Raw genomic sequence first — 24,420 nt, forward strand, 5'->3', positions numbered from 1 at the left:
GCAGGAAACACAGGGTGCCGCAGGGTGGTCCCCAGCAGTCCTTCACACACAGTCTTTAAAGGCAAGTTTGGAAACAAAGTTTGGGTTCTGCACTGCTGGTGACTGACTAGGAATGAGACCTTGAGGTCATAGCGGATACTTTGGATTAAGTTGTTGGCCCAGTGAGTGGCAGCTATGAAAAAGGCAAATTCCATGTTACTAGGCATCATCAGAGAAGGGACTGAGAATAAAACAGATAACATCATAATGCCTTTATACAAATTTATGGTGTGGCCACATTTGGAACACTGTGTACTGTTGCAGTCACTTCACTTCAGAAAGGATATGGTAGAGCTGGAAAAGATTCAGAAAGGGCAACGGAAATGATCAAGCAACTCCTCTATGAGGAAAGCATGCAACTCTGGGGCTATTTAGATTGGAGAAAAGATGAGTAAGAGGAGACATGGTAGAAGTGTATACAATTATGTATGATGTCAAGAAAGTGGACAGAGAGAAACTTTTCTCTGTCTCTCATAACTTGGGAACGTCCAGTGAATCTGGAAGATGCAGGACAGAAAAAGGGAAGTACTTCTTACACACAGGCCATAGTTAAACTATGGCATTTGCTCCCACAAAATGTAGTGTTGGCCACCAACATGGATGGTTTTAAAACAGGATCAAACAAATCTGTGCTGGCTGAAACTGATGGGAATGGTAGTCCAAAACAAGTGGAGGGCATCAGGTTGGCAAAGGCTGCAATAGAGCATGAGCGAGATCATGATGTACACACTCACAGAGCAACTCTATATGTATCTGCAGCCAGACCAAACCTGAGAATATGGGGGAATTAGACAATAGAGGCATCTTCTTGTTACCTGAAACCCAGACGGGGTTGAGGGGTATTGGCCAGTTATATTCTTTCCTCACCAAGGAGCAACAGCACTTCTAGAAGAATTAAACCAGTGGCGACCCCCCATACTTACAGCTGGCCTTTGTAGCCAGAGCAATATAGTTGATAGTTTTTCGGAAGCCGACAAAGTAACCTTTGATGATCTTCAGCAGAAGGTCCCAGTCTTGAGGAGCGAGGCCACTTTTGGTCCAAGGCTGGAGGAACTTGACCTTCCAGGCATGAGTGTCCAATGCGCCCACCTCCACATCTCCCAGAAAACCATTTAACTCAATATCAGTGTCATTGGTATTGTGGAATGTTACAGTCTGTAGCAGACGGAGGGCGTGGGGTCCTTCTGGGAGAGGAAGGGAGGCTGGGGGTGCAGGGAGGGAGAGACAGACATAAGAGGTGGGGAAATGTTAAGGTCCTGCTCCTACGCCCTTCACAGCAGCTTGGCATGCAAGAATGAAATCAGGGGGTGGTTGGATGCACAGGAGGACAGTGCTCCTCTGCCTTTAATTGTTATGTAGGAAAGGGAATTTCTGCAGGTAATCAGTGGGACCATTAAGAGTGGACTTTGGAGCAGATGGCCAGGAAACACACTCAGCAGAATTAGCAGAAAGGCCCACCAACAAAAAAGCAGGGTTGGTTTGCCATCAGGGTCAGCCCTACCATTAGGCACAGCGAGACCGCCACCTCCAGCAATAGGTGTGAGGGGCAGGCAGGACTGGTGAGGTACTGGAGGACAGAGCTGCGAGTGCCACCCTCCCAACATTGGCATCACTGCAGGTGACCTGGACAGAGCTGTGTGGATGCACTGGTAGTGTCGGAAGGCAGAGCTGGGGTCCCAATCCCGGGGAGCTGGATCCCGGAGAGTTGGGAGAAGAGTATTCGGATGGATGGCAGAGGGAAGGGGGAGGAACTTCCCCCCTTTGGAGCGAAGACGAAACAGAGGAACTGCCAGTGATAAGGTCGCTTAGCAACGGGGAGCCTGAGCCCTCCCTGGACATTCTCACGCCTCCCCCTCTTTCAGGCTCAGAGCAAGAGGGGGAAGAGGGAGGGCTGCTCACAGCCGAAAAGCGGGGAGGCAGTTTACCATCAGCCCCTCCCCTATCCCCCATCCTGGAATCGGAAACTTCAGAAGAGGAGGGGGTGATGCTTCCCCCCTCACCGCGCACACGCAGACAGCTGAAAAGACAGGAGAGAAGGGGGGGGGAAGGCGGGCAGTACCTGAGGGGCAGTTAAGGAGGAGCGAAAGATTGCGTGCCCGTTTGGCCCCTTCTTAAAGAACAGGCGGGAAGAAGTCCCTTGCTCTGTCAACTTTCTCCCAATGCCGCAGGACCTGTATCCCTGTATTGATTCATGAGAAAACGCAGTCTTTGTTTGGACATTACCCTAATAAAACACGAATTAACTACAATCGTTGGTCTGGTTCCTGAGTCACATCCTGGGCCTGACAGGTAGAGCCAATCCACATCTCCTGCTGGTGCATCCATTCAGCTCCAACATCATTGCTGCCCTGACCCATCCAGATCAACTTCAGCAATGCTGGTATTGGGAAGGTGGTTCTGCAGCTCTGACCCACCACAGCAGCCACTACTGGAGTTGGCAGCCCTAAAAGTCTCTTCTACCCACTGGAGACTGGTGGCTCCAATGTCAGTGGAGCAGGAAATCAGCTCCGGGTTTTAGTCCGAACTTTCAAGGAGCTGTCCAAGGTGCTGAAAGCTTCTTGAAAATTCAGACTAAAAACTGAGATGGGCTCAAACCATCTCCATCTATGAAGCTGTGCATGGGATTGAGCATCCTTGTGTCTCCCCTGGTGACATATGGGATTCCCTGCCCCACTGACATCACAGCCACTAGTCTCTACTGCTGCTACCAATCACTGTTTAATATATTTATACCTTACCTTTCAAGCCAGAAACCGTTTCCAAGACAACTGATAACACTGTTACAGATAACAATTCAATACATTAGAACAATCAACAACTGACTAGATGCATTCACTTAACCCTCACTGCAGTCTACATAAAACAAAGAAATTGCAAAATTAATCCAATATTTTTTAACCGGTCTCTGCAAAAAATATTTTAGGTTAGACAAAAGATTGGTGGGATTCTGTTCAACTAATTAAATTCTATTTCAGCCAACCTAATTAAGGTTGCTTCCACTCTAGAACCCTTTAACACTGCTAAGGCATCGCTGTTCTGTAAAGAGCTGAATGCTATATTAAAATGGAGATTCCATATGGCACTTTATATAATGCTGTTTTGTCTAGTAATAGTCTTCCCCTTTGTCAAGATCCAGCTTTGGCTGGTGAGACAGGTGCGGCCGTTTCTGGACCAGGATAGCCTGGACTGGGATAGACCACTGTTGTCTACGCACTGGTAACCTCTAGGCTGGATTACTGTAATGCGCTCTATGTGGGGATGCCCTTGAAGTTGGTCCAGAAGCTGCAGCTGGTGCAAAATGCAGCTCAGGACCAGGATACCTGAAAGATCTTACCCCTTATATGCCCAGTCGATCACTGCAGTCTGCAGGTGAGGGCCTCCTGCAGATACCATCTTATCAGGAGGTTCGTTCTGCACAATATAGGAAACGAACCTTTAGTGTGGCGGCACCTACCCTGTGGAATTCCCTCCCTTTGAATATTATGCAGGCGCCATCTCTGCTATCTTTTCAGCACCTTTTGAAGACTTTCCTCTTTCAACAAGCCTTTTAAGTTGAGAGCTATCCCAGTCTGCATCTGTGTCAGAATTGTTTAATATATTTTTAATAATGTTTTTAACCCTTTTTAAGGTTGTTTTTAAAAAAATGTTTTAATGCTGTTTTATTTTAATGTATTTTAAGATGTTTTAAAGTTTTTTAGTGCTTTGTTTGCCGCCCTGGGCTCCTGCTGGGAGGAAGGGCGGGATACAAATTAAATAAATAAATAAACAAATAATAAATAAGATCCTTCTATAATATTTACTACAAGTAAACCTTATTCAATAAAGACCCTTTCCAATGTTAATTAAAAGTTTCCTGTTTGTAGTTCCTGTCCATTTTATTTATCCTTAATTGTTCATAGCTGTGCTATTAATGAATAGCCTCATAATCACCTCTTGAATAGCCTCCTCTAATTGCTCCAATAATAGTTTCCATTTCCCTAGGAGGGGCGAGGTTTTGTTTAACGACTGCATTTCTTTCTCATTTAATTTAATAGCAAAATAGCACTATATTGCTATTTAAAAAAGGGACAGGGTGAGAGAAAAAGCAGTATAACTTCCCTTACCTCCACCTCGTGGGAACAGAATCTTAGATTGGAGCAATTAAGGGAGACTATATAGCATATATAGCCACAATGAACAGGAAGCAATACAACAGGCAGGACCTGCATATAGGAAGACATTTTGAACTGAGCATGATAACACTGGTATCAGTCATCAAGTGGATTCCCTGGAAATAGCAAGTGGATGAGCATTCCAATGAAAGAATGACCATGGAAGCAACTTTCTGCAGAACACCTCCTGAATTCCATATTCATTCATTCTTCCATGGATACAAAGCATCTTTCTCTTCTGCATCTTTTTTTGTGAGCTTGTAGAAGTGCCAGCCCAAGGAAGAGTTCTGAGGAAGTCAAAAGCTTGTTTGCTATTTTATGGAACTTTAGTTGCTCTTAGTATTACTCTATTGTTGCTTTGAAATTTCTCTCTTCCCCCATCCCAGACACCCAAGAGCTGAATCATGACATATTATGGCAGCACCCATGTCTTCTCAATTGCCCCCAACACCTGTAAAGTGGCCATGTGGGCCAACAATTCCGAGGGGAGAGGGAGCAAGTGGAGGTGGAGTGGGGCTCTTCCTCATCTGCTACTTTGCCCCCACAACCTTCTCTCCCATATCTGTTTTTGTCTTTAATACTTTCAAAGCAAGGGAAACAGTTATTGTTTCTTTCTCCTGGTAGCCTTTGGTGCAAACGTTAAATCTTTTTTTGCAGATTAACTTCTAGCACCACAATCCTATGTATGTACATATACTCAAAAGTAAGTCCCACGGTTCTATGGGGCTTACTCCCAGCCTCTGCTTAAGACCAGGTTACTTGAAAGATAGCTTAAAAAAAATTACCCGCCTTTCACCAGCAGGTCCCAGGGTGGGTCACAACAATATAAAATGCATTATTAAAAACAGTTTAAAACGAATTACAATCACAACTAGAAAATGGAAATGGACTGCCTTCAAGTCAATTTTGACTTATGGCGACCCTATGAAGAGGGTTTTCATGGGAAGCAGTATTCAGAGGGGGTTTACCATTGCTACCCTCTGAGGCTGAGAGGCAGTGGCCCAAGGTCACCCAGTGAGCTTCATGGCTGTGTGGGGATTCAAACCCTGGTCTCCCAGGTCCTACTCCAACACCTTAACCACTACACCACACTGGCTAGAGCGGGTTCTAAAACTATACATCGCAGGTGTCAAAAGCCAGGGTGAAGAGATGCATCTTCAGCATATGGTGAAAGCTGTACAGTGAAGATGCCAGACGCTCCTCTGTGAAGAAGGAATTCTACAACCTAGGGGCTGCCACAGAGAATGCCCTCTCCTACGCCACCACCTTCCCTGAACTTCTGAGGGTGGCAGAACTACCAAGAGGGCCCCTTCAGCCAATCTCAAAATCCAAAAGGGTCTGTAGGGAAGGAGGCAGTCTTTCAAATTTCTTTTCAACTTGTTCTGCCCGAGGATGTGGACAAGATCCTTGGAGCGGCGCATGCCACCACTTGTTCACTGGACCCTTGCCCTTCCTGGCTCATTAAAAGTACCAGAGGGGGACTGGTTGATTGGGTCAGGGGAGTGGTTAATGCCTCTTTACAACAAGGCAGAATTCCATCATGCTTAAAGGAGGCAGTTATAAGACCACTGCTGGAAAAGCCCTTCCTGGATCCCTCTTTACTGGGTAACTATTGGCCAGTCTCCAATATTCCATTTCTAGGCAAGATAATAGAGCGTGTGGTGGTCGCCCAACTCCAGAGATTCTTGGATGATACGGATTATCTGGATCCATTTCAATCTGGTTTCAGACCTGGCTATGGGACAGAGACGGCTTTGGTCACCTTGGTGGATGACCTATGCAGAGAACTGGACAGGGGGAGTGTGTCCCTGTTGGTTCTACTGGACCTCTCAGAGGCTTTCGATACCATCGATCATGGTATCCTTCTGGGCTGCCTTGCTGAGATGGGACTTGGGGCACTGTGTTACAGTGGCTTCAGTCCTTCTTGGAGGACTGAACCCAGAAGGTGGTACTGGGGGACTCCTGCTCGACCCCTTGGCCATTGACCCATGGGGTCCCTCAGGATTCAGTTTTGTCCCCCATGTTATTTAATGTTATTTCATATTACATGAAACCGCTGGGAGAGGTTGTCTGGGGTTTTGGGGTTCAGTGCCATCAGTATGCCGATGACACTCAACTCTGTTTCTCTTTTCCACCTGGAGCCAAGGAAGCCGTACAGGTCCTAAACCAGTGCCTGACATCAGTAATGGACTGGATGAGGGCAAACAAGTTGAGATTAAATCCTGATAAAACAGAGGTACTCCTGGTCAGTCGGAGGGCAGATCAGGGAACAGGGATTCAACTGTGCTGGATGGGGTCACGCTCCCCCTGAAGTCTCAGGTTCGCAGTTTAGGTGTACTACTGGACTCAGCTTTGAATTTGGAGGCCCAGATTACTGCCGTGTCCAGGAGCGCATTTGCCCAATTAAAACTGGTGCACCAGCTGCGCCCATTCCTGGACCTGCCTGATCTGACTAGGGTGATGCATGCCTTGGTTACATCCCGCTTAGACTACTGTAACGCAGTCTACGTGGGGCTGCCTTTGAAGACTGTTCGGAAACTTAAATTGGTACAAAGGGCTGCAGCCAGAGTGCTAACCGGGGCTGGTTACAGGGACCATACAACTCCCCTGTTACAACAGCTCCACTGGCTGCCAATTTGTTTCCGGTCACAATTCAAAGTGCTGGTTTTGACCTACAAAGCCCTATACGGCTCAGGTCCAGGCTATTTGGCAGATTGTATCTCCCTACATGAATCTGCCCGGGATTTGAGATCTTCAGGTGAGGCCCTTCTTGTGCTCCCCACACCTTCGCAAGTACATATGACACGGACACGAGATAGGGCCTTTTCGGTGGCCGCCCCTAGGCTATGGAACTCCCACCCGAGTGAGGTGCGATTAGCTCCCTCCTTGCCGTCTTTCCGGTGACAAGTAAAGACTGTTTTATTTCAACGGGCATTTGGGATAGAGAACGGCCAGGATTAAGTGTCATAGGATGGGTGACTACATTATGATCTTATTATTTTAAATTATCTGCTGTTCTTAAACGTACGTTTTATAGTTTTTAATTTTTCTCATAGTTTAATTCAATTTTTAGTTGTATACATTTCTATGTTTTAATGGTGTGTTATCTTTTAGCTGTAAGCCGCTCTGAGTCCTATTGGAAAAAGGGCGGGGTAGAAATAAAGTTTATTATTATTATTTCAGATATTTGGGGCCTAAGCTGTTTAGGGCTTTAAACACACACTTTGTATCTTCCACATCTACATGCCTGGTCCTTAATATCTTCACTGGAGGTCCTTCTTCAGGCTTCCTCATCAATAAAGTGAGGGAGAGGGCCTCTCTGGTTCAGTTTATGGAATGCCCTCACTAGAGAGAGAGCCTCACATGGTGCCATGTGAATACCTTTTTGTTCTCCCAGGCCTTTTAATTCAACAGGCATTCTGCTGCTTTAAAAAACTCTTGCACCAAGTTCTTGCCCCTGCCAGTTTTACACTGTGTTAATGCTCATTTTTGTCTTTTCAGTTGTTTGGTATTATTTCTAGCTGTTTTTAGTGTATTTTGTACTTTTTTTTTAAAAAAAATATTTTTTAACTTTTCGTATCAAGAGAAAACTGAAGAAAATATACATAATCAATTCCCTCCTTTCCCCTCCCTCCCAAACCCTCACACCTTTCTCCCTCCCCGCCACCATTTCCTCTAGAGAGTAACCTTAATCTCTTGCTTTTCTTTGCAGGTGCAATTTGGTGGAATTCCACCTGTCAAGTCAGCCACAGTGTTTTGAACAGCGCGGGAACCTGTCCAATTAGGGTTGCCAGGTCAGAAGCATCCCAAACCCTGAGATTTCAGGGGCGGGCCCTAGTGATGTCACAGGGGTTGGGCTGAGTGATGTCATTAAGCATGATACATTAAGCATCAACCACAGTTTGGAGCATACAATTAAAAAAAAATTTCTCTGATTGGAAATTAAGAAATCTTAGCTAAAAGATGGAGCAGGGGAGGGAGCATTTAATCTAGCCTACATGCTTCTGGCAAGAAGGGTTTAAGTGCCCAGTTACCAGAAGGCCACTGTAGGAAGAAAGGAGCCTAGTGTCATGGAGGTGTTAGACGGGAGTACTCAAAGAGTAAAGATGGATGCCCCTGAAGGCTGCAATTCTAAACACACTAAGCCCCATAGAACTTAATAGGACTTACTTCTGAGTAGATTTGGTTTGGATTGTGCTGTTGGTAAAGCTTGACTTAGGATCCTCTGCAAAGATATCCATATCCAAGTACGGTTGGCAAACCCCTGCCTGGAATGCCCTGCCTCTACCTTTTAACGTGGCTGCTCCAAACTTCTTTACAGATTTAACCCTTCATTTCAGAAACAGGTCTGAGAAATGAGCAAGAGTGTCTACCCTTTGGGTTGCTATAAACTCACGTTGACAGCCAACCCAATTCCATTGAGCAATAACTGACAGAGAGAAAACATACATGGTTTGGTTCACCTTCACAGGCAGTAGCTTCGGAACAGCAACAATTGCAGCCACACTTCTCAGTTTCGATAACTGCCAGTTTCATTTTATGTGATAGTTTTTCTAGAAGCTCCTATAGCTTTCATTGCCACTTTAAAATTGACTGTGTCTGTCTGTCTGTCACAGTTCTGGCAACAGCTAACATAAACCCAATTAGCTTTTTATATTGCAAGTTGTGATTTGTAAAGATGTTTAATAAGGTCAGTTCCTGGGTAAGAAGTATTGTCTGTTTTGTCAGCCTTTGTATGTGTACATGTGAGCCCTGTATATCGCATCCTCACCAGCAGACATAAGAATTATTTTTTAAACCTCGTGCTATGTATACAGGAGTTAGGTACCATTTTTGTATTATTTTCAATGCTGTGTCTCTGTGTGTTGTTGAGAGAGATTTGTATGGAAATTTCCCCCACATATTTTGCCATTCTTCATCTTCTATTTGGCATTTTAGATCTTTATCCCATAAATGTTTTAATATTAAATTTGATCCCATGACCCTTTCAATTAAACATTTATAAATTTTGGAGACCATTCCATCTTCTCAGCTTCCAAGGTTAATGATTAAGGACTCCCCAGTTGTCAACCATCTCCTCCCCTGGTTCAGAATCATCTGTTTTTGGATGAAGGAGGTCAATTGGTTCCAGGAGAGCCATGATAAGCCCGGTTCTTTAAGTTTGGTTATCCAGGTGTCTCTGGGAAGTGGTGCTCCATTTACAAAACAATCCTTTAACCTAAATAGGCTGTTGGTTATAAGAATTTCATCATCTACTTTCCTATCTTTTTTGTAAAATTCTGGGTGATAGCAGATAGGAATAATGGGGGAAATGCCGGGCATAAAGTGCTGTTTTCTAAAGCGCCACATCTTAAAGATTGGTGCCATTGTTGAATCTGCATTTTTGACTCCTTTCTTGATTTCTCCTTTAATATATGGGATATCCTTGGGATTATGTTGTTCCAATAAATATTTCTATGTGGACCCAATTTCTATGTGGACCAATCTATGTGACACTGGTTCCCAATCAGAAAAGGTGTGAGACAGGGGTGTATTTATCACCCTATTTGTTTAATCTGTATGCAGAACATATCATACGGAAAGCGGGATTGGACCAAGATGAAGGAGGTGTGAAAATTGGAAGGGAAAATATCAATAATTTAAGAAATGCAGATGATACCATACTACTAGCAGAAACCAGTAATGATTAAATGAATGCTGATGAAAATTAAAGAGGAAAGCACAAAAGAAGGACTACAGCTGAACATCAGGAAGACTAAAGAAATGACAACAGAAGATTTATGTAAATTGACAATGAGAACATTGAACTTGTCAAGGATTATCAATACCTTGTCACAGTCATTAACCAAAATAGAGACAATAGTCAAGAAATCAGAAAAAAGGCTAGGACTGGGGAGGGCAGCTATGAGAGAACTAGAAAAGGTCCTCAAATGCAATGATGTATCACTGAACACCATTCGAACCATGATATTCCTGATCTCTACGTATGGATGTGAGAGTTGGACAGTGAAAAAAATGGATAAGAGAAAAATCAACTCAGTTGAAATGTGGTGTTGGAGGAGAGTGGTGTTGGAGGAGAGTGGTGTTGGACGACATGATTCACTAGAAAAGACAATAACGCTGGGAAGAACAGAAGGGAGTAGAAAAAGAGGAAGACCAAACAAGAGATGGATTGATTCCATAAAGGAGGCCACAGACCTGAACTTACAAGATCTGAACAGGGTGGTTTATAACAGATGCTATTGGGGGTCGCTGACTCATAGAGTCACCATAAGTAGTAATCAACTTGAAGGCACATAACAACAACAAATGTGGACCCAATGTTTAGCTGTTTTAGTTTTCATATATGACAGGAGGTGGTGTATTTGAAAGGCATCATAATATAGGGAGAAGTTGGGGACCTCCCAACCGCCCTCCTTTGTCTCTTTATATCTATTGCGGTTTGCTATCCTTGGTCTTTTTGATTGAAAAATGAACTGCTCTATTTTTTATTGCCAAAAGGAAATGCTCTTTTTTTGAACCTGTGTTGGAAGGACATAAAAAAGGTAGGTGAATTTTGGGAGTATTATCATTTTGATTACCGCAATTCTGCTGGATAGTGACATATTCATTTTTGATCATCTTTTCAGATCAGCTCAAATTTATTTCCATATGGGGCCACAGTTGACTTGGAATACTTTTTTAGGGTTTTTTCGAATGTTCACCCCTAGATATCTAAACTGCGATTGAACAAGTGGTACTCCCAGTTCCTGTGATATCTGGATTTGGGCTGATCTGAAAGTAAATTTATAGCATAAGAGATCTGATTTTCTAAAATTTACTTTCAGGCCTGCTACTTCTCCAAAGCCGCTTAATTCCTCCAGTATTCAGGGTGTCACTTCCATTGGGTTGGACAACATGAGTAACATATCAGCATAGAGACGTATTAGTTGTTTCTCCTTAGCTACTTTAATCCCTAGTATTTTATCATTCCTTGTAAGATTGTTGGCTAGAAATTTTACTACTAGGGTAAGCAGCAATGAGGATAAAGGGAACCTTGTTTTGTACTGGCTTTTAATTGTATTGTCTTTGATTGCATTATATTAAATTTTATTTTTGTTGTGGAAAGAGTATAAATTGCCTGCATAGCTGATATGAATTTCAGGCCAAATATATGTGGAATATCTTCAGGGAATTTAATAAAAATGTCCAATTCACACTATCAAAAGCTTTATATATCCAGTGCCAGTATAGCTAAGGGGGACCCAGTAGATTTACAAAAACTTCAGCACACTAAAAAGCTGATGTTCTGGGTCTGCTATACATCTATTTGGAATAAATCCATTTTGGTCCTCATGGATCAATTTGGGGACTACTGGTTTGAGTCTATTTGCCAAAACTGATGCAAAAATTTTATCATCAGGATTTAATAATGAGATTAGGTGATATGATATGAATCTGGGTGGGGTGGATTTTTAGTTTCAGCAATAGTACTGTATAAGAGGAGGACCAGGTGGGGGGCAACTATGCCCCTGACAAAATGGTGTTGAATAGCCTAGTCATATGAGGGATAAGAATGGTTTTGTATAGTTTGTAAAAATTATTAGGGTATCCATCTGGGCCAGGAGCTTTGCTGGACTTGAGAATTTTTATCACTGCCTCCACCTCTTCTTCTGCAATTGGTTTCTCTAGCGCGTCTCTGTCTGTGTTTGACAGGGACTTCATTAGGGAGTCCATTTGGCAATCTGCTCTTTTTTGATCATATACTCTTTGTTGGCTGAACAGGTTTTCATAAAATTTTGCCAGTTCTCCCATTTTGGTATGATCATTTGTAACAGAGTTAGACTCTCCTACTCTAAGTGAATGTACGACATTCTTTCTCTTTTCTTTGACCCTTCTGGCTAGAAATTTTGATCCTTTGCCCTCGTATTCATAATGTTTTTGTTTTACATACAAGAGATTTGTCATTGTTTTTTCTAAGTCCATTAAATTTAATTCTGTTCTTTTCCTTTTCATCTCCTGCCTAATCCTCTGGGAACCTGTTACTTTCTTTTTCTGTCAAATCCTGTATATCTTTTTCTAATCTCACTCTCCGCTTTGTGTGTGTGCATTACAGAAATCCCCATTCATTTATGAATAGACCCCTCATTACAGCCTTCATAGTCTCCCATCTACTCTACTCTCCAACTTTCTTCTGCTGAGTCTTCCTTGAAATAATTCTCCAGTTCTTTCTGAATTTTGTCCCTGCACTGAGGAGAACAGAGTTGGGTTCACATTCCATGGTGGGCGGGATCGGTATATGGAGCTGTCCCCCAGCTCCGTGTTTACCTGGGTACGATCTGTTACACATATTGTACCGACTTCTACCTTTCGCACTAAGGGGAATAATTCATCTGAAATCATGATCGAATCCAGCCTGAAAATTTTCTGTCTGGTCTGGAGTAAAGTATTTTGTACTTTTACTAAGTGGCAAATTGCCTAGAGGACTTTGTTACATGGCCAACACAGAAATGCCAACAAAAAATAATGTTCACAGCAAGCTCAGCCATTATTTTGACTTTTTATGTGCCAGCCAGGGCTTGAACCAAGTCCAGAGAGCAGAAATTTCTGGGGCTTTGTTGTTTGTTTGCAACTACTCACAAACTTGCAAGTATCAGAAAACCTAAGGCAGCTTTCAGGATGTGGGTGCTTATATATGTGAGCATGCATGCAAACCCATGAACTCTCACAACTGCTCTTTAAGTCACTTGTCATTTACTGCCACATTAACCACAAAAACAGGTTTGCTTTAGTGCAGTTTGGCACCACGGCATGAATGGGGATGGAGCCCCATCTACACCTCTTTGTTTTCTCAACGTACCAAGAAGCAATAGCAGTAGTTATGCCATGTCCCTTTGCCAAAGTTAGAGTTGCCAACCAGCCAGGGATGGGGTAGGAAAGACAACCCAGCCTGCTCATGTCCATTTAACGGAAGTAGATGATACCAAAATGTCTATTATCTATAAATATCAGCAAGTGATGCTTTTCTCAGCATGAAGTAAAACACTAACACCTGCTAACTAACCACATGAAACTGTTGTTAAATGGACAGCTGCAAGGTACACTTAAAGAGTTGTCAGCTTCACCTGGCATTGAGAATGCTGCTTTTAAAACATCAAAGAGTCTTGTGGAACCTTCAAAAGACTAACAGTTTTGTTATGACATAAAAGTTTTGTGAACCAACTTTATCAAATTTATTTACTTGCAATTTATATCCCACTTCTTTCATCATTGAACTCAAGGTGCTCTATGTGTGGTTTCCAGGCAGTCATCCATCCAGGCACTGACCAGTTCCAGACCAGTTTGGCTTTAGCACGGCAGTGGCCTCATGTGCCTTCAGACCATACTCTGGGACCCTCAGATGCATGGAATGAAATCCTTTTTTTTATCATTAATTTTTATTCAAATTTTCAAAAACAAAACAAACAAAACAAATTAATAACTATTACAATAAAAACTATTGACTTCCGATTTGTCGTAGATTAGCTATGTCTATAATATATAACAAACCTGTCTCTTAATAAAATTATACAAACACCTTCCTCCAGTGGTTATCTTAATTGGTATCAAATCTCATTAACATCATTTTATTCTTTCCACAAAAAGTCAAAGAGAAGTTTCTAATCCTTGAGATATATATCCATCAATTTTTCTCCAAATAAACATGTCAATTAATTCATCTCTTCAGGTCTACTAAGTCCAGTAATTTCAATAGCTCTTCTCCCATTCTCCCATTATCAGTATTGATTCCATCTTCCATCTTCCATCTTTGCACACCCAATAATCTTGGTCTTGCTGCCATAGTCATATAATAAGAGTCTGATAGGGATTTCTTTCATCACAGATATTTTCTTGCCATCAATTCTGAATGTATTACTGAAATGTTGTTGTAAAGTTGTATCTCTGTTCCTCTTTTTTACAGAATGCACTAACACATCTCTTGAGAGTTTTTCCATTGTCACATATCTGGAATTTATTCTATAAACTTTCTCTATTTCAAGTTCCATCAAATCCTTCCAATCCAGGAATTTTTTCGAGTCGTTGATATCTTTATCTCTAATCTCTTCACCAATTCCTTCAGGGGCAGCGCTGAATTCCAAACAGTAATATTTGTCTTTAGGATCCATCACAACCATAAAATCCAAATCTTTTTCCAGGTCCATATTTGATAAATCTATTCCAATCTCCAGGGCTTGAACCTTCCCTTTGATCTTTCTTTCGTCTTCTTTTTCTTGTCCAGTTATAGAATCCTGTATTTCTTTCAGCTCCTGTCTCATTTTGCCAAATCCAATTTTCATCTCTTGTCTGTTCTGTCCCAGCTCTTGTTTCATTAGCTTAATCTCATTCATTATTTTCTGAAATATATTTAGAGAGAGAACCCCTTCCTGAACCTCCAGGGTCTCAGCCTCCTTCTTGATTGTCATTCTTAAAACCAAAAGAACAAAACCCTTTCAATTCCAATATAGTCACTATTCTCAAGCAAAGAACAGTTTATTTCTTTTTCCAGTCACAAATGAGTTAATCTTCCAAGCCAGATGACATCACCCTCTAGACAGCACGAACTGCCTTATCTCTTATATGTCCAAAACAAATTTAGTTCACAGCGTCCAAATGATTAGTGGCATAAGGAATAAGCAGATTCGCCAAAAAAAAAAGTAGACCAGAAAAAATAGTCCCAGACATATAATACTCAAATATCAGATAAATCAAATTTTCTCTTCAAATCAGATGCCTCTCATCCGTTAATATCTTTAAAATGCTCAATTCCATGCCAGCTTTTTGCAATAAAAAACAAAGATAGGCTATTTCGATTTTCTTCCTCCTTAATTCCGTATGTAAAAGAGAAAGTTATAACTCACCCAGGGCTTCTTTGTTGCTGACTCTTTGACAAATCTCTTTTGCAGTAACGATAACAAAATGATGATAATAGACAGGAGGATGCTTGCCTGTTAATTTCCGTTTTTCTTTGAAGAAAAAAAAATGTCTCGCTTAATCAGTTAGAGCCTGTTTGTAATCCCTGGCTCCGTCCGACGCTGTTGGCTACCTTCCTTCATAGGCAATTCCAATGAATTCCAGACCAACAAACACCACGGAACTTCTGTGGGTAATCTCTAAGTTTCTCCCTTGCCTGGGAGAAAAATTTCCCAGTCAAAAAAAACCTTCTGACTGGTTTTAAAACTGAAAAAGCTTCCTCTAAGACGAGAGCTCGTCTAGAGGCAAGCACAGGCGGAGCGATCCTCCTGGGAAGTGTGCATGGAATGAAATCCTAAATTGGCAGGCATACATACCCATATGGTATCAGAGGCAGGGAGGGAATGGAGAGGAGTGAGGCCAAAGGAAAATAAAATGCAAGAAGACAGTGCTAACAGTGTAAAGACAAAATGATTACTCACACACATCATACATATCTATACCTCCCAATTTAGGATTATACATTTTGCATCTAATGATACGGACTTTGATCCATGAAAACCTATGCTGTATAAACCTTTCAAGGCTTCAAGATCTACGTAACTTTTTGGGTTGTATCCAATGCTAGTCTTACTACGAGTAGACCCATGAAAGTTAATGGACATGACTAACTTACAATAATTAATTTCAATGTGTTTACTATGGGCAGGCAAACCTGGTTCCAGTGGGTGGCCAGGTTGGGCCCTGGATGAAGGCCCCTGTGGCCCAGAGGAGCCCTTGAGGGGCTGTTCCTAGGGGTGGCGCTCTCACTCCATGATCCATGGCAGTGTCAGGTCATGTGACCCAATGCTGCTGCAGATTATGGAGTGGGAGCTCCCAGGTACACACACACACGTTAAAGATAGCAGTGGGGGCATCACTAATGCAAGAGGTAGGTGGGGTGGGTGGGACTATTTAAGCCCTGTGCTGCTTGCATCAGGATGGGGTGTCATTTATGTGCACCGCAGGTCCAAGGCAGGCTGGTGCCCAAGGGCTTAGTCATGCTTGGCACCAGCCTGTGGGCAGGATATTGTTAGATAAAACTCTTTGTTGTTATTTTCTGCAGACCAACACATGTACCCCTTCAGAAATTCCTTTTGTAACAGCTAGTCTGGACCCAGAAAATCTTAATAACTGTAGGCCAGTAGCAAATGTTCCATTCCTGGGCAAGGTCCTTGAACGAGTGGTTGTGGGCCAGCTCCAGACACTCTTGGATGAGATCGATTATCTGGATCCATTTCAGTCGGGTTTCAGGCCTGGTTCTGGCACAGAAACAGCCTTGGTTGCCCTGTATGATGACCTTTGTCAGGAGAGAGACAGGGGGTATGTGACTCTGTTGATTCTCCTTGATCTCTCAGCGGCTTTCGATACCATCGACCATGGTATCCTTCTCGAGAGACAGGCTGAGTTGGGAGTGGGAGGTACTGCATTGCAGTGGTTCCGCTCCTACTTGGCAGGTCGCCTCCAGAAAGTGGTGCTTGGGGAACATTACTTGGCACCCCGGACTCTCCAGTATGGGGTTCTGCAGGGGTCAGTTCTATCCCCCATGCTGTTCAACATCTATATGAAACCGTTGGGTGCGGTCATCCGGAGCTTTGGAGTGCATTGCCATCAGTATGCTGATGACACGCAGCTCTAATTCTCCTTTTCATCTTCTTCAGGTGAGGCTGTCAATGTGCTGAACCGGTGCCTGGCTGCGACAATGGACTGGATGAGGGCTAATAAACTCAGTCTCAATCCAGACAAGTCCGAGATGCTGCTAGTGGGTGGTTCTTCTGACCCGATGGTGGATGTCCAAGCTGTCCCAGATGGGGTTGCACTCCCCCTGAAGGAGCAGGTTCGTAGCTTGGGGGTTCTCCTAGAATCATCTCTGTCACTTGAGGCTCAGGTAGCCTCGGTGGCACAGAGTGCCTTCTACCAACTTTGGTTGGTGGCCCAACTACGTCCCTATCTGGACAGGGATAACCTGGCTTCAGTTGTCCATGCTCTGGTAACCTCTAAATTAGATTACTGCAATGCACTCTATGTGGGGCTGCCTTTGAAGACGGTTCGGAAACTGCAGCTTGTGCAAAATGCAGCAGCCAGATTGGTAACAGGGACCGGACGGTCCGAACATATAAAACCGATTCTGGCCCGTTTACACTGGCTGCCTTTATGTTTCCGAGCTCAATTCAAGGTGCTGGTTTTGACCTATAAAGCCTTACACGGCTTGGGACCACAATACCTGATGGAACGCCTCTCCCGATACGAACCCACCCGTACACTACGGTCAAGATCAAAGGCCCTCCTCCGGGTGCCTACTCCAAGGGAAGCTCGGAGGATGGCAACAAAGGAGAGGGCCTTCTCAGCGGTGGCCCCCAAATTATGGAATGATCTTCCTGACGAGGTGCACCTGGCGCCAACACTGTTATCTTTTCGGCGCCAGGTCAAGACTTTCCTCTTCTCCCAGGCATTTTAGCATGTGTTTTATATTGTTTAAAATTTTTAAATTGTGTTTTAAATTGTTTTTTAAAAGATGTATTTTTAAATTGTATATGTTTTTAGTTACTGTAAACCGCCCAGAGAGCTTCGGCTATGGGGCGGTATACAAGTATAATAAATAAATAACTAAATAGTCTAGTCAACTAATTCTGTCCAGAAGGACATAAGCCATAATTATGCCCTGCTCCAGAAGTGTTTACTTCACAAGCAATCATGGGAGGAAATGGCAGCCAGACAATGTAGAGTAGTGGTGGACTAGGAGCTAGGAGACCGTGAAGGTGACCATTTGGCTAATCACCCTCTTTCAGCCTAATCTATTTCACAGAGTTCTTGTCAGGATATAGTGATGAGGGGGAGAACAATGTACATCACCTGGAGCTCCTTGGATTGTCATCATCAGTCATTCATATGAGATCACTAGTGAGTAGTCAATAAAGCAAAGGAAAAAAGAGGCAGCACCAAATACAAAAAGAAAAAAGAGATAATGCCTCAGAATGGTACAGCACCTTATAAAATAGCGAATTGCCCTTTTAAAACACCAAAGAGTTCCAGTGAAGATCTTCTTCAGAAGCACAAAATGTTGTTTTTTTTTTTTAATAGAGCATAAACAACCCTATCTACCAACAGAGGGCAATGGCCAGGAGGACACGGAAGCAATAAGGTAATTCTATAGTGACTAACATAACACTTGTAAGCTTCTCTACATAATATTTTGTATTTTAGCTAAAATTATGTGAACAATTAACATTAAACTATCTGCGTGTTAAGTGGATTGATCTTCCCTACAAAAATGATCAAGAAGTATGCCAAAGGGAATTTAAATGCTTTCTTTTTCATTGTAATTTTAAAAACAGTTATGCTACCTCAAGAATTTATCTGTAACATGGCTAATTGTGTTCTCTATAAATATGAAAAATGTAAAAATTTCATCAGCAGTAATACACATGAAGAACTATTGTTTCTTGTGCAAGTCTCAAATTTATCGTAATGTTTATTAGAAACTGTAGAAAAAAGTTTTCCAGCAAATGACCTGCGGTCAACTTAACATGACCCATGTAACGGGTCACAATTCACTGATAGACACTCACAGAAATGCCTTCAAAGCAAGACCCTGTGCATATGATATGACACTTTGCTATGCATTCACAAGTTGAAGGTCAGGATCAAGTCCGTGTGGGTAATTGTAATGCCCGCAGAAAATTTACACTTGGCTGTGGCAACACCCTAATTATGTTTCTTTTTATCGCCAACATTTATCATCATTTGCAGGGAAGGCAATGTAACAGAAGTCCCTTTTTTAGTTAATCACATTGCATCACCTGGCCAACAAATTTTCTTTTCAAATTTCCCTGTTTCAAACTCAACTATAACCAAGTTGCCAACTGACAGCAGTATTTCAGTGGCTGTTTCTGTTTCTGCACTTCCTTTCAGGATAACCATATTTCCTGTAGGGGCATTATTTCCTGTGGGTGGCATTCAACTATTTGTTCTAGCGGGTCTACTCTGAATAGAACCATCCAAAGATAAGAATCACTTAAGTGCGGTAAATTCACAAGACAGTTTTTGATGACACTGATATTCTAGCATTGGCAAACCAATTAACACATATAAGGTGCTAAAAATTCCTTTGTCTTGGTTAAATTCACAAGTGATAGCATTGAAACACTGGATGTATTATAAACCAGCACTTTCACCTTGCCCTGTCCCTTCGAAACTCCCTTGTTCCAGGATGGCTATTTTAAGGTTGTTTACAGCACATCCTGAAAGGTCAACACGTTTCTCCACTGCCTTTTGAATATTGCCACTGTAATCCAAGAAATTTATGCTATAATAAATCTGTTATTCTTTAAGACTCTCTGATATTTCCCCTGAAGCACAGACAAACGGGGCTACTCCTCTGGAATTTTATTTAAAGGCTCACAAAATGTGCCAAGCCCTAATTTTTTTCTGGCAAAACACTAACATAATCGTTCGAACAATAAGTATTAACAGCAACACATTAAAAGAGGTAGTTCACTTACCAGATCTGGCACTGCACGGGGAGGAGAGAAAAGGGAACAGCAGCAGCATCCAGCCTAGAAAAAGCATGATCATCAAGGGACACTCGTATAGCGTTCTCACATTCATGCTGGCAGCTAGGGCACGTTCAAAGTGAAAGTAGCTTGCTTTTGCTTTTCTTTCTCTCGGGAACATAGCAACCTGCCTTATACTGTACTGCCTCACGCCATTAGCCCGTCTAGCTCAGTATCATTTACACATTAACTGACAGCGGCTGCCCAGGTCTCTCTCCCCACCCCACCTGCTAATGCCGGGGCTTGAACCTGGGATCTTCTGCATGAAAGCCAATGCACTATCAGTGAGTTACAGCCCTTCTCCAGTGCCAGTTTTACAACGTAGCCAATCCTAGCTGAGTTATTTACACACTGCGGTGAGCCAGAAGGCTCATGTTTCGCACGCGGATCATTCCACACGCCTCGCTTCCTGAATGGAGTGAAGCCCCCTGCAACGTGGGCCGCGCCGTGCCAGAGATATGGAATAGTCCAGGTGTAGCAGCCGCTGCAGACGGTGCTGCTACTGCTGCTACACGGCATAACTCTGACGCAGCAGGTTGTGCCTTCTGAAAGCGACCAGCCTCGTCTCCTTAGGAAGAATAATAAAAGGAGCCAACCACGTGGGAGACTGCATGATGACAGCTAATTTCCAGGCCCTTTGCATTCACCCATGAGTTGCAGCCACTAGAGGAGGCCGTATTACGAGCGAAGGAAACGCCGCCACTCTCTCTTTCCTCTCCCTCTCTGTGTTAGCATGGAAGGGGTGGGGTTTCCTACCAAGACAATGCCAGCTGAACGGCAGTTGCTCCCCCGCCCCATTACCACCACGTGGTTGAGCCCTGGCAAGAAACCTTGAGCTGTGCTTCCTGTGTGTGTCGGACCCAAGTGAAGACTGCTCCCTTTCTTTTTTTTTCTCTCTCTCTCCAGCTTTGGACTGAACCCTGGGTGAGTTATAGAAGAAATAATCCCTGACTACCATCCCTTCGAAAACTTGATTGGTTGAGACGGGTCTGAGCAGGGTAGGGGAGAGAGGGGTCTGCTGCCAGGAACTCAGAAAAGGAGTGCAAAGTCCTGAGCCAAAGCTATCATTTGCTGTTTCTGGGTGGGGCAGAATCAGGACCGAGAGTCAAGGGGCCTTTTCAGACGGTAGCTGCCCTGCCTTGTTGTTAATCGAAAATTGTGGTGTTCTAACCCAGCGTGCCTGTTGCTAAGACATCACATTCCCCCCCCCACACACACACACATACCAGGAAGCTACACTCGCTGGGAAAATTGAGATTTCCCCCGCGGCTCTCTGTCCCTATGCCGCGCACAGGCTAGCACAAATATTGGGGTTGCCTAAGGTGGTGGGATGCCTGCTGAATCAGAGACTATGAACGACACACTCCACCCCAACACCTAAACCGTTTTTTAAAAGCCGTTAAAACTTTTTCACCTCTTCCTCCTCTGTAGATAGGGCATGAGTAAGGACCCTGTGCCCTTCCAGATCCAATGCCCATATCTCTGAGCATTGGCCATGTAGACTGGGACTGTTAGGAGTTGGGAGTTTAGCCGGAGATTGCTCACTGCTAGCACTCCCCTAATGTGTCATCTGGCCAAGAGCTGTCAAAATAGAAAAGCAACCCTGGTGTACCCCACGAAAGCTGCAATCTCATCTAAAGCGATTTCTCATTGTTTCATGAATTCTTTTGTTCACTTCAGCCTTTCCCAACCTTTGGGTCCTTTGCTGGTCTTGGACCGAAATAAATATATTTATTTAACCTTTGGGTCCCCAGATGTTGCTAGACTACAACTCCCATCAGCACCAGCCAGCATGGTTAATGGTCAGGATTATGGGAACTGTAGTCCAGCAACATCTGGGGACCCAAAGGTTGGACTTGCAGGCTGAGTATTCCACTGGGGTGCGCACCTTTAACCTCTTTAATTAAAAAGCAGGTGAGGGAAGATGCAAGCAGAGAATCCCTTCTGCTTTCTAGCGCTCTCTCCATCCTCAGTCCAATATACTTTTGGTATGAGGGGGTAGGCTCATAGCTCACAAGTAGACCATGTGCTTTACATGCAGAAGGTCCCTACTTGAACCCCTGTCATTTCCAAATACAGCCAACATGGAGTCCTCCAGATGTTGCTGGACTACAGTTTCCTTCAGCCCCAGCCAGCATGGCTGATGGTCAGGGGTAATGGGAGTTGTAGTCCAAAACATCAGCAGAGCATTACATTCTCTACCCCTGCGATAAAGGTATTTAAGGTAGCAAGGGTGGGACCCTGGAGAGCTGCTGCAAGCTGGAATAGACAGCCTGGCTGGGGCTGATGGGCGTTGTAGTCCAAAACATCTGGAGGGCACCAGTTTAGGCAAAGCTGGGTTGGATGGGCCAATGATCTGAGGAAAAGTGGGACTGACGACTTTTAAAATCATGTATCCACATGTCTGGATAAGAAACAGTGCTGCTAACTGCGCTAGTGTCACTTCAGTGCAAAGAGGGTAACATTGCCTAGATGTTTTTTAGTGTCTGGAAAGACCATTGCAGGCATGGCAAGCCAAGCTATGTGGCCCCTCTGACCAGATTTTTTTTGAGGAGGAAGAATAGGTAGTGCCTTTGCATGCTGCAATTGCTTGAGTGCTGAACCCAAATTTCAGACCTCAAATATCTTCTTGTTGTTGAAGCTGTAAGTATGATCTGGCCACATACAGGTATCTGGAAGATATGCTGTCCTCTCTAGAAGACTTTATGATGTATCTGTATGAATGAAACAGTAGGACAACCTGTTCTAGACTGCAGCCAAATTACTGGCTGGTTAGTTCAAATCAATTATGTGATGTCCAGTACCCCACCTCACTGGTTCTTCACTCTCGCTCCCTCTTTAGGATTGGTAGGTCACAATGCTTCAGTGTTTCATGGCTTGGTACTGTTTTTATTCCAGCTCACACTGAAGGGCTGAACAAGAATGTTTGGTAACAAGGACACAGCCATATATTGAGTGTTTTTGTATTATACACCACTTTAGAGATTAAAAAAAAAATTAAGCAGTTTAGAAATGCTTTTAAATAAATGAATGTGAAACAGTCCAGGAAAGGTTCTTTCTCTACCCCTGTTGCAAAAAGGGATGTTGTGCAACAGTGCAGAATAAGGGTGGACAATCAGAAAACTTTCAGGAAAGTAATTAGCCAGAGCAGTAGCCAAGCAGACGTCCATTTGAAAGGTGCTGTTCCAGAAATAAAAACATGAATAAAATTAATATATCTAAAATCATAAGTACAAGAATGACTACATATCTGTTTTGTTTTGTTTTTACTTTTCCTAGTTATGAAAACCTCTAAAAGCATTTTTGTGAATTTTTTAAGAAGTGCTTGGATTTCTTCTTGAGCCAACACAATGACAAAGAGCTCTCCTGTGGTACCTTAAAGGCTAACTGCTATATTGTGATAGCACATTTTGCGGGCAGGACATTTATTTATTTATTTATTTATTTACATTTTTAAACCGCCCTATAGCAACAAGCTCTCAGGGCGGTGTACAAAAGATAAAAACAGGTTAAAACACAAATAAACATGAAAACAATACAGTATAAAAAATATATATAAACAAAATTAAGACAAAGACAAATTAAAGTAGAATTTAAAATGCCTGGGCAAAGAGGTAGGTCTTTACCTGGCGCCGAAAAGATAACAAAGAAGGTGCCAGGCGTATCTCGTCAGGGAGGGCGTTCCATAACTCGGGGGCCACCACCGAGAAGGCCCTAGCTCTAGTTATTACTCTGCGGGCCTCCATATGCGTTGGAACCCGGAGAAGGGCCTTCGACGTCAGGCGCAGTGAACGAGCTGGTACATAGCGGGAGAGGCGTTCCACCAGGTATTGCGGTCCAATGCCGTTAAGGGCTTTATAGGTAAGAACCAACACTTTGAATCTGGCCCGGAAACATATTGGTAGCCAGTGCAGCTGGGCCAGGACAGGAGTTATAGGATCATATTTTTTAGTCCCGGTAAGAACTCTGGCCGCAGCATTCTGCACTAGCTGAAGTTTCCGAACCGTCTTCAGAGGTAACCCTACGTAGAGTGCATTACAGTAGTCCAATCTAGAGGTTACCAGAGCATGGATAACTGTGGCAAGGTTCTCCCTGTCCAGATAGGGTCGTATTTGGGCTACCAGCCGAAGCTGGTAGAACGCATTCCGTGCCACCGAGGCTACCTGAGCCTCCAGTGACAGGAGCGGATCTAATAAGACCCCCAAACTACGGACTTGCTCCTTTAGGGGGAGTGTAACCCCATCTAGGGCAGGTCGGACATCAACCATCTGGGCAGAGAGCTCCCCCACCAACAGCATCTCAGTCTTGTCAGGATTGAGTCTCAGTTTATTAGCTCTCATCCAGTCCATTATCGTGGCCAGGCAGTGTAGTACATCAACAGCCTCACCTGAAGAAGATGAAAAGGAGAAGTAGAGCTGCGTATCATCAGCATATTGCTGGAAACGCACTCCAAATCTCCTTATGACCTCACCCAGTGGCTTCATATAGATATTAAAAAGCATGGGGGACAGAACCGAACCCTGCGGGACCCCATATTGGAGTACCCAGGGATTCGAGTAATGCTCCCCAAGCACCAACTTCTGGAGACGATTCTCGAGGTAGGAGCACAGCCACTGCCAAGCAGTGCCTCCAACTCCCAAGTCCGCAAGTCGCCCCAGAAGGATACCATGGTCGATGGTATCAAAAGCCGCTGAGAGGTCCAGGAGAAC

The 24,420-nt window shown here is 43.5% G+C and overlaps 2 protein-coding genes across 5 annotated transcripts in view; one reads left to right on the top strand and one right to left on the bottom strand.

Moving 5' to 3' along the window:
* LOC133380876 (T-cell surface glycoprotein CD1b3-like) overlaps positions 1-20,457 on the bottom strand; it is a 31,759-nt gene extending 11,302 nt beyond the window's left edge. Inside the window, exons 1-3 of one of the 4 annotated variants that reach the window (XM_061619040.1) lie at positions 20,308-20,448; positions 19,661-19,714; positions 963-1,241 (exon numbers count right to left, since the gene is read on the bottom strand). In XM_061619040.1, the coding sequence (XP_061475024.1) occupies positions 963-1,241; positions 19,661-19,709 (328 nt within the window). In that variant the 5' untranslated portion in view covers positions 19,710-19,714; positions 20,308-20,448. Of the gene's footprint in view, positions 1-962; positions 1,242-19,660 lie in introns of all 4 variants that reach the window. The other 3 variants (XM_061619039.1, XM_061619036.1, XM_061619037.1) reach the window with 3 other exon arrangements.
* LOC133378824 (zinc finger and SCAN domain-containing protein 2-like) overlaps positions 20,316-24,420 on the top strand; it is a 36,579-nt gene continuing 32,474 nt past the window's right edge. Inside the window, exon 1 of the mRNA XM_061613440.1 lies at positions 20,316-20,635. The gene's annotated coding sequence lies outside the window, so the exon portion shown is untranslated. The remainder of the gene's footprint in view (positions 20,636-24,420) is intronic.

The sequence above is a fragment of the Rhineura floridana genome, chromosome 3 (genome assembly GCF_030035675.1).
Source record: "Rhineura floridana isolate rRhiFlo1 chromosome 3, rRhiFlo1.hap2, whole genome shotgun sequence".
In the NCBI taxonomy this organism is placed as follows: domain Eukaryota; kingdom Metazoa; phylum Chordata; class Lepidosauria; order Squamata; family Rhineuridae; genus Rhineura; species Rhineura floridana.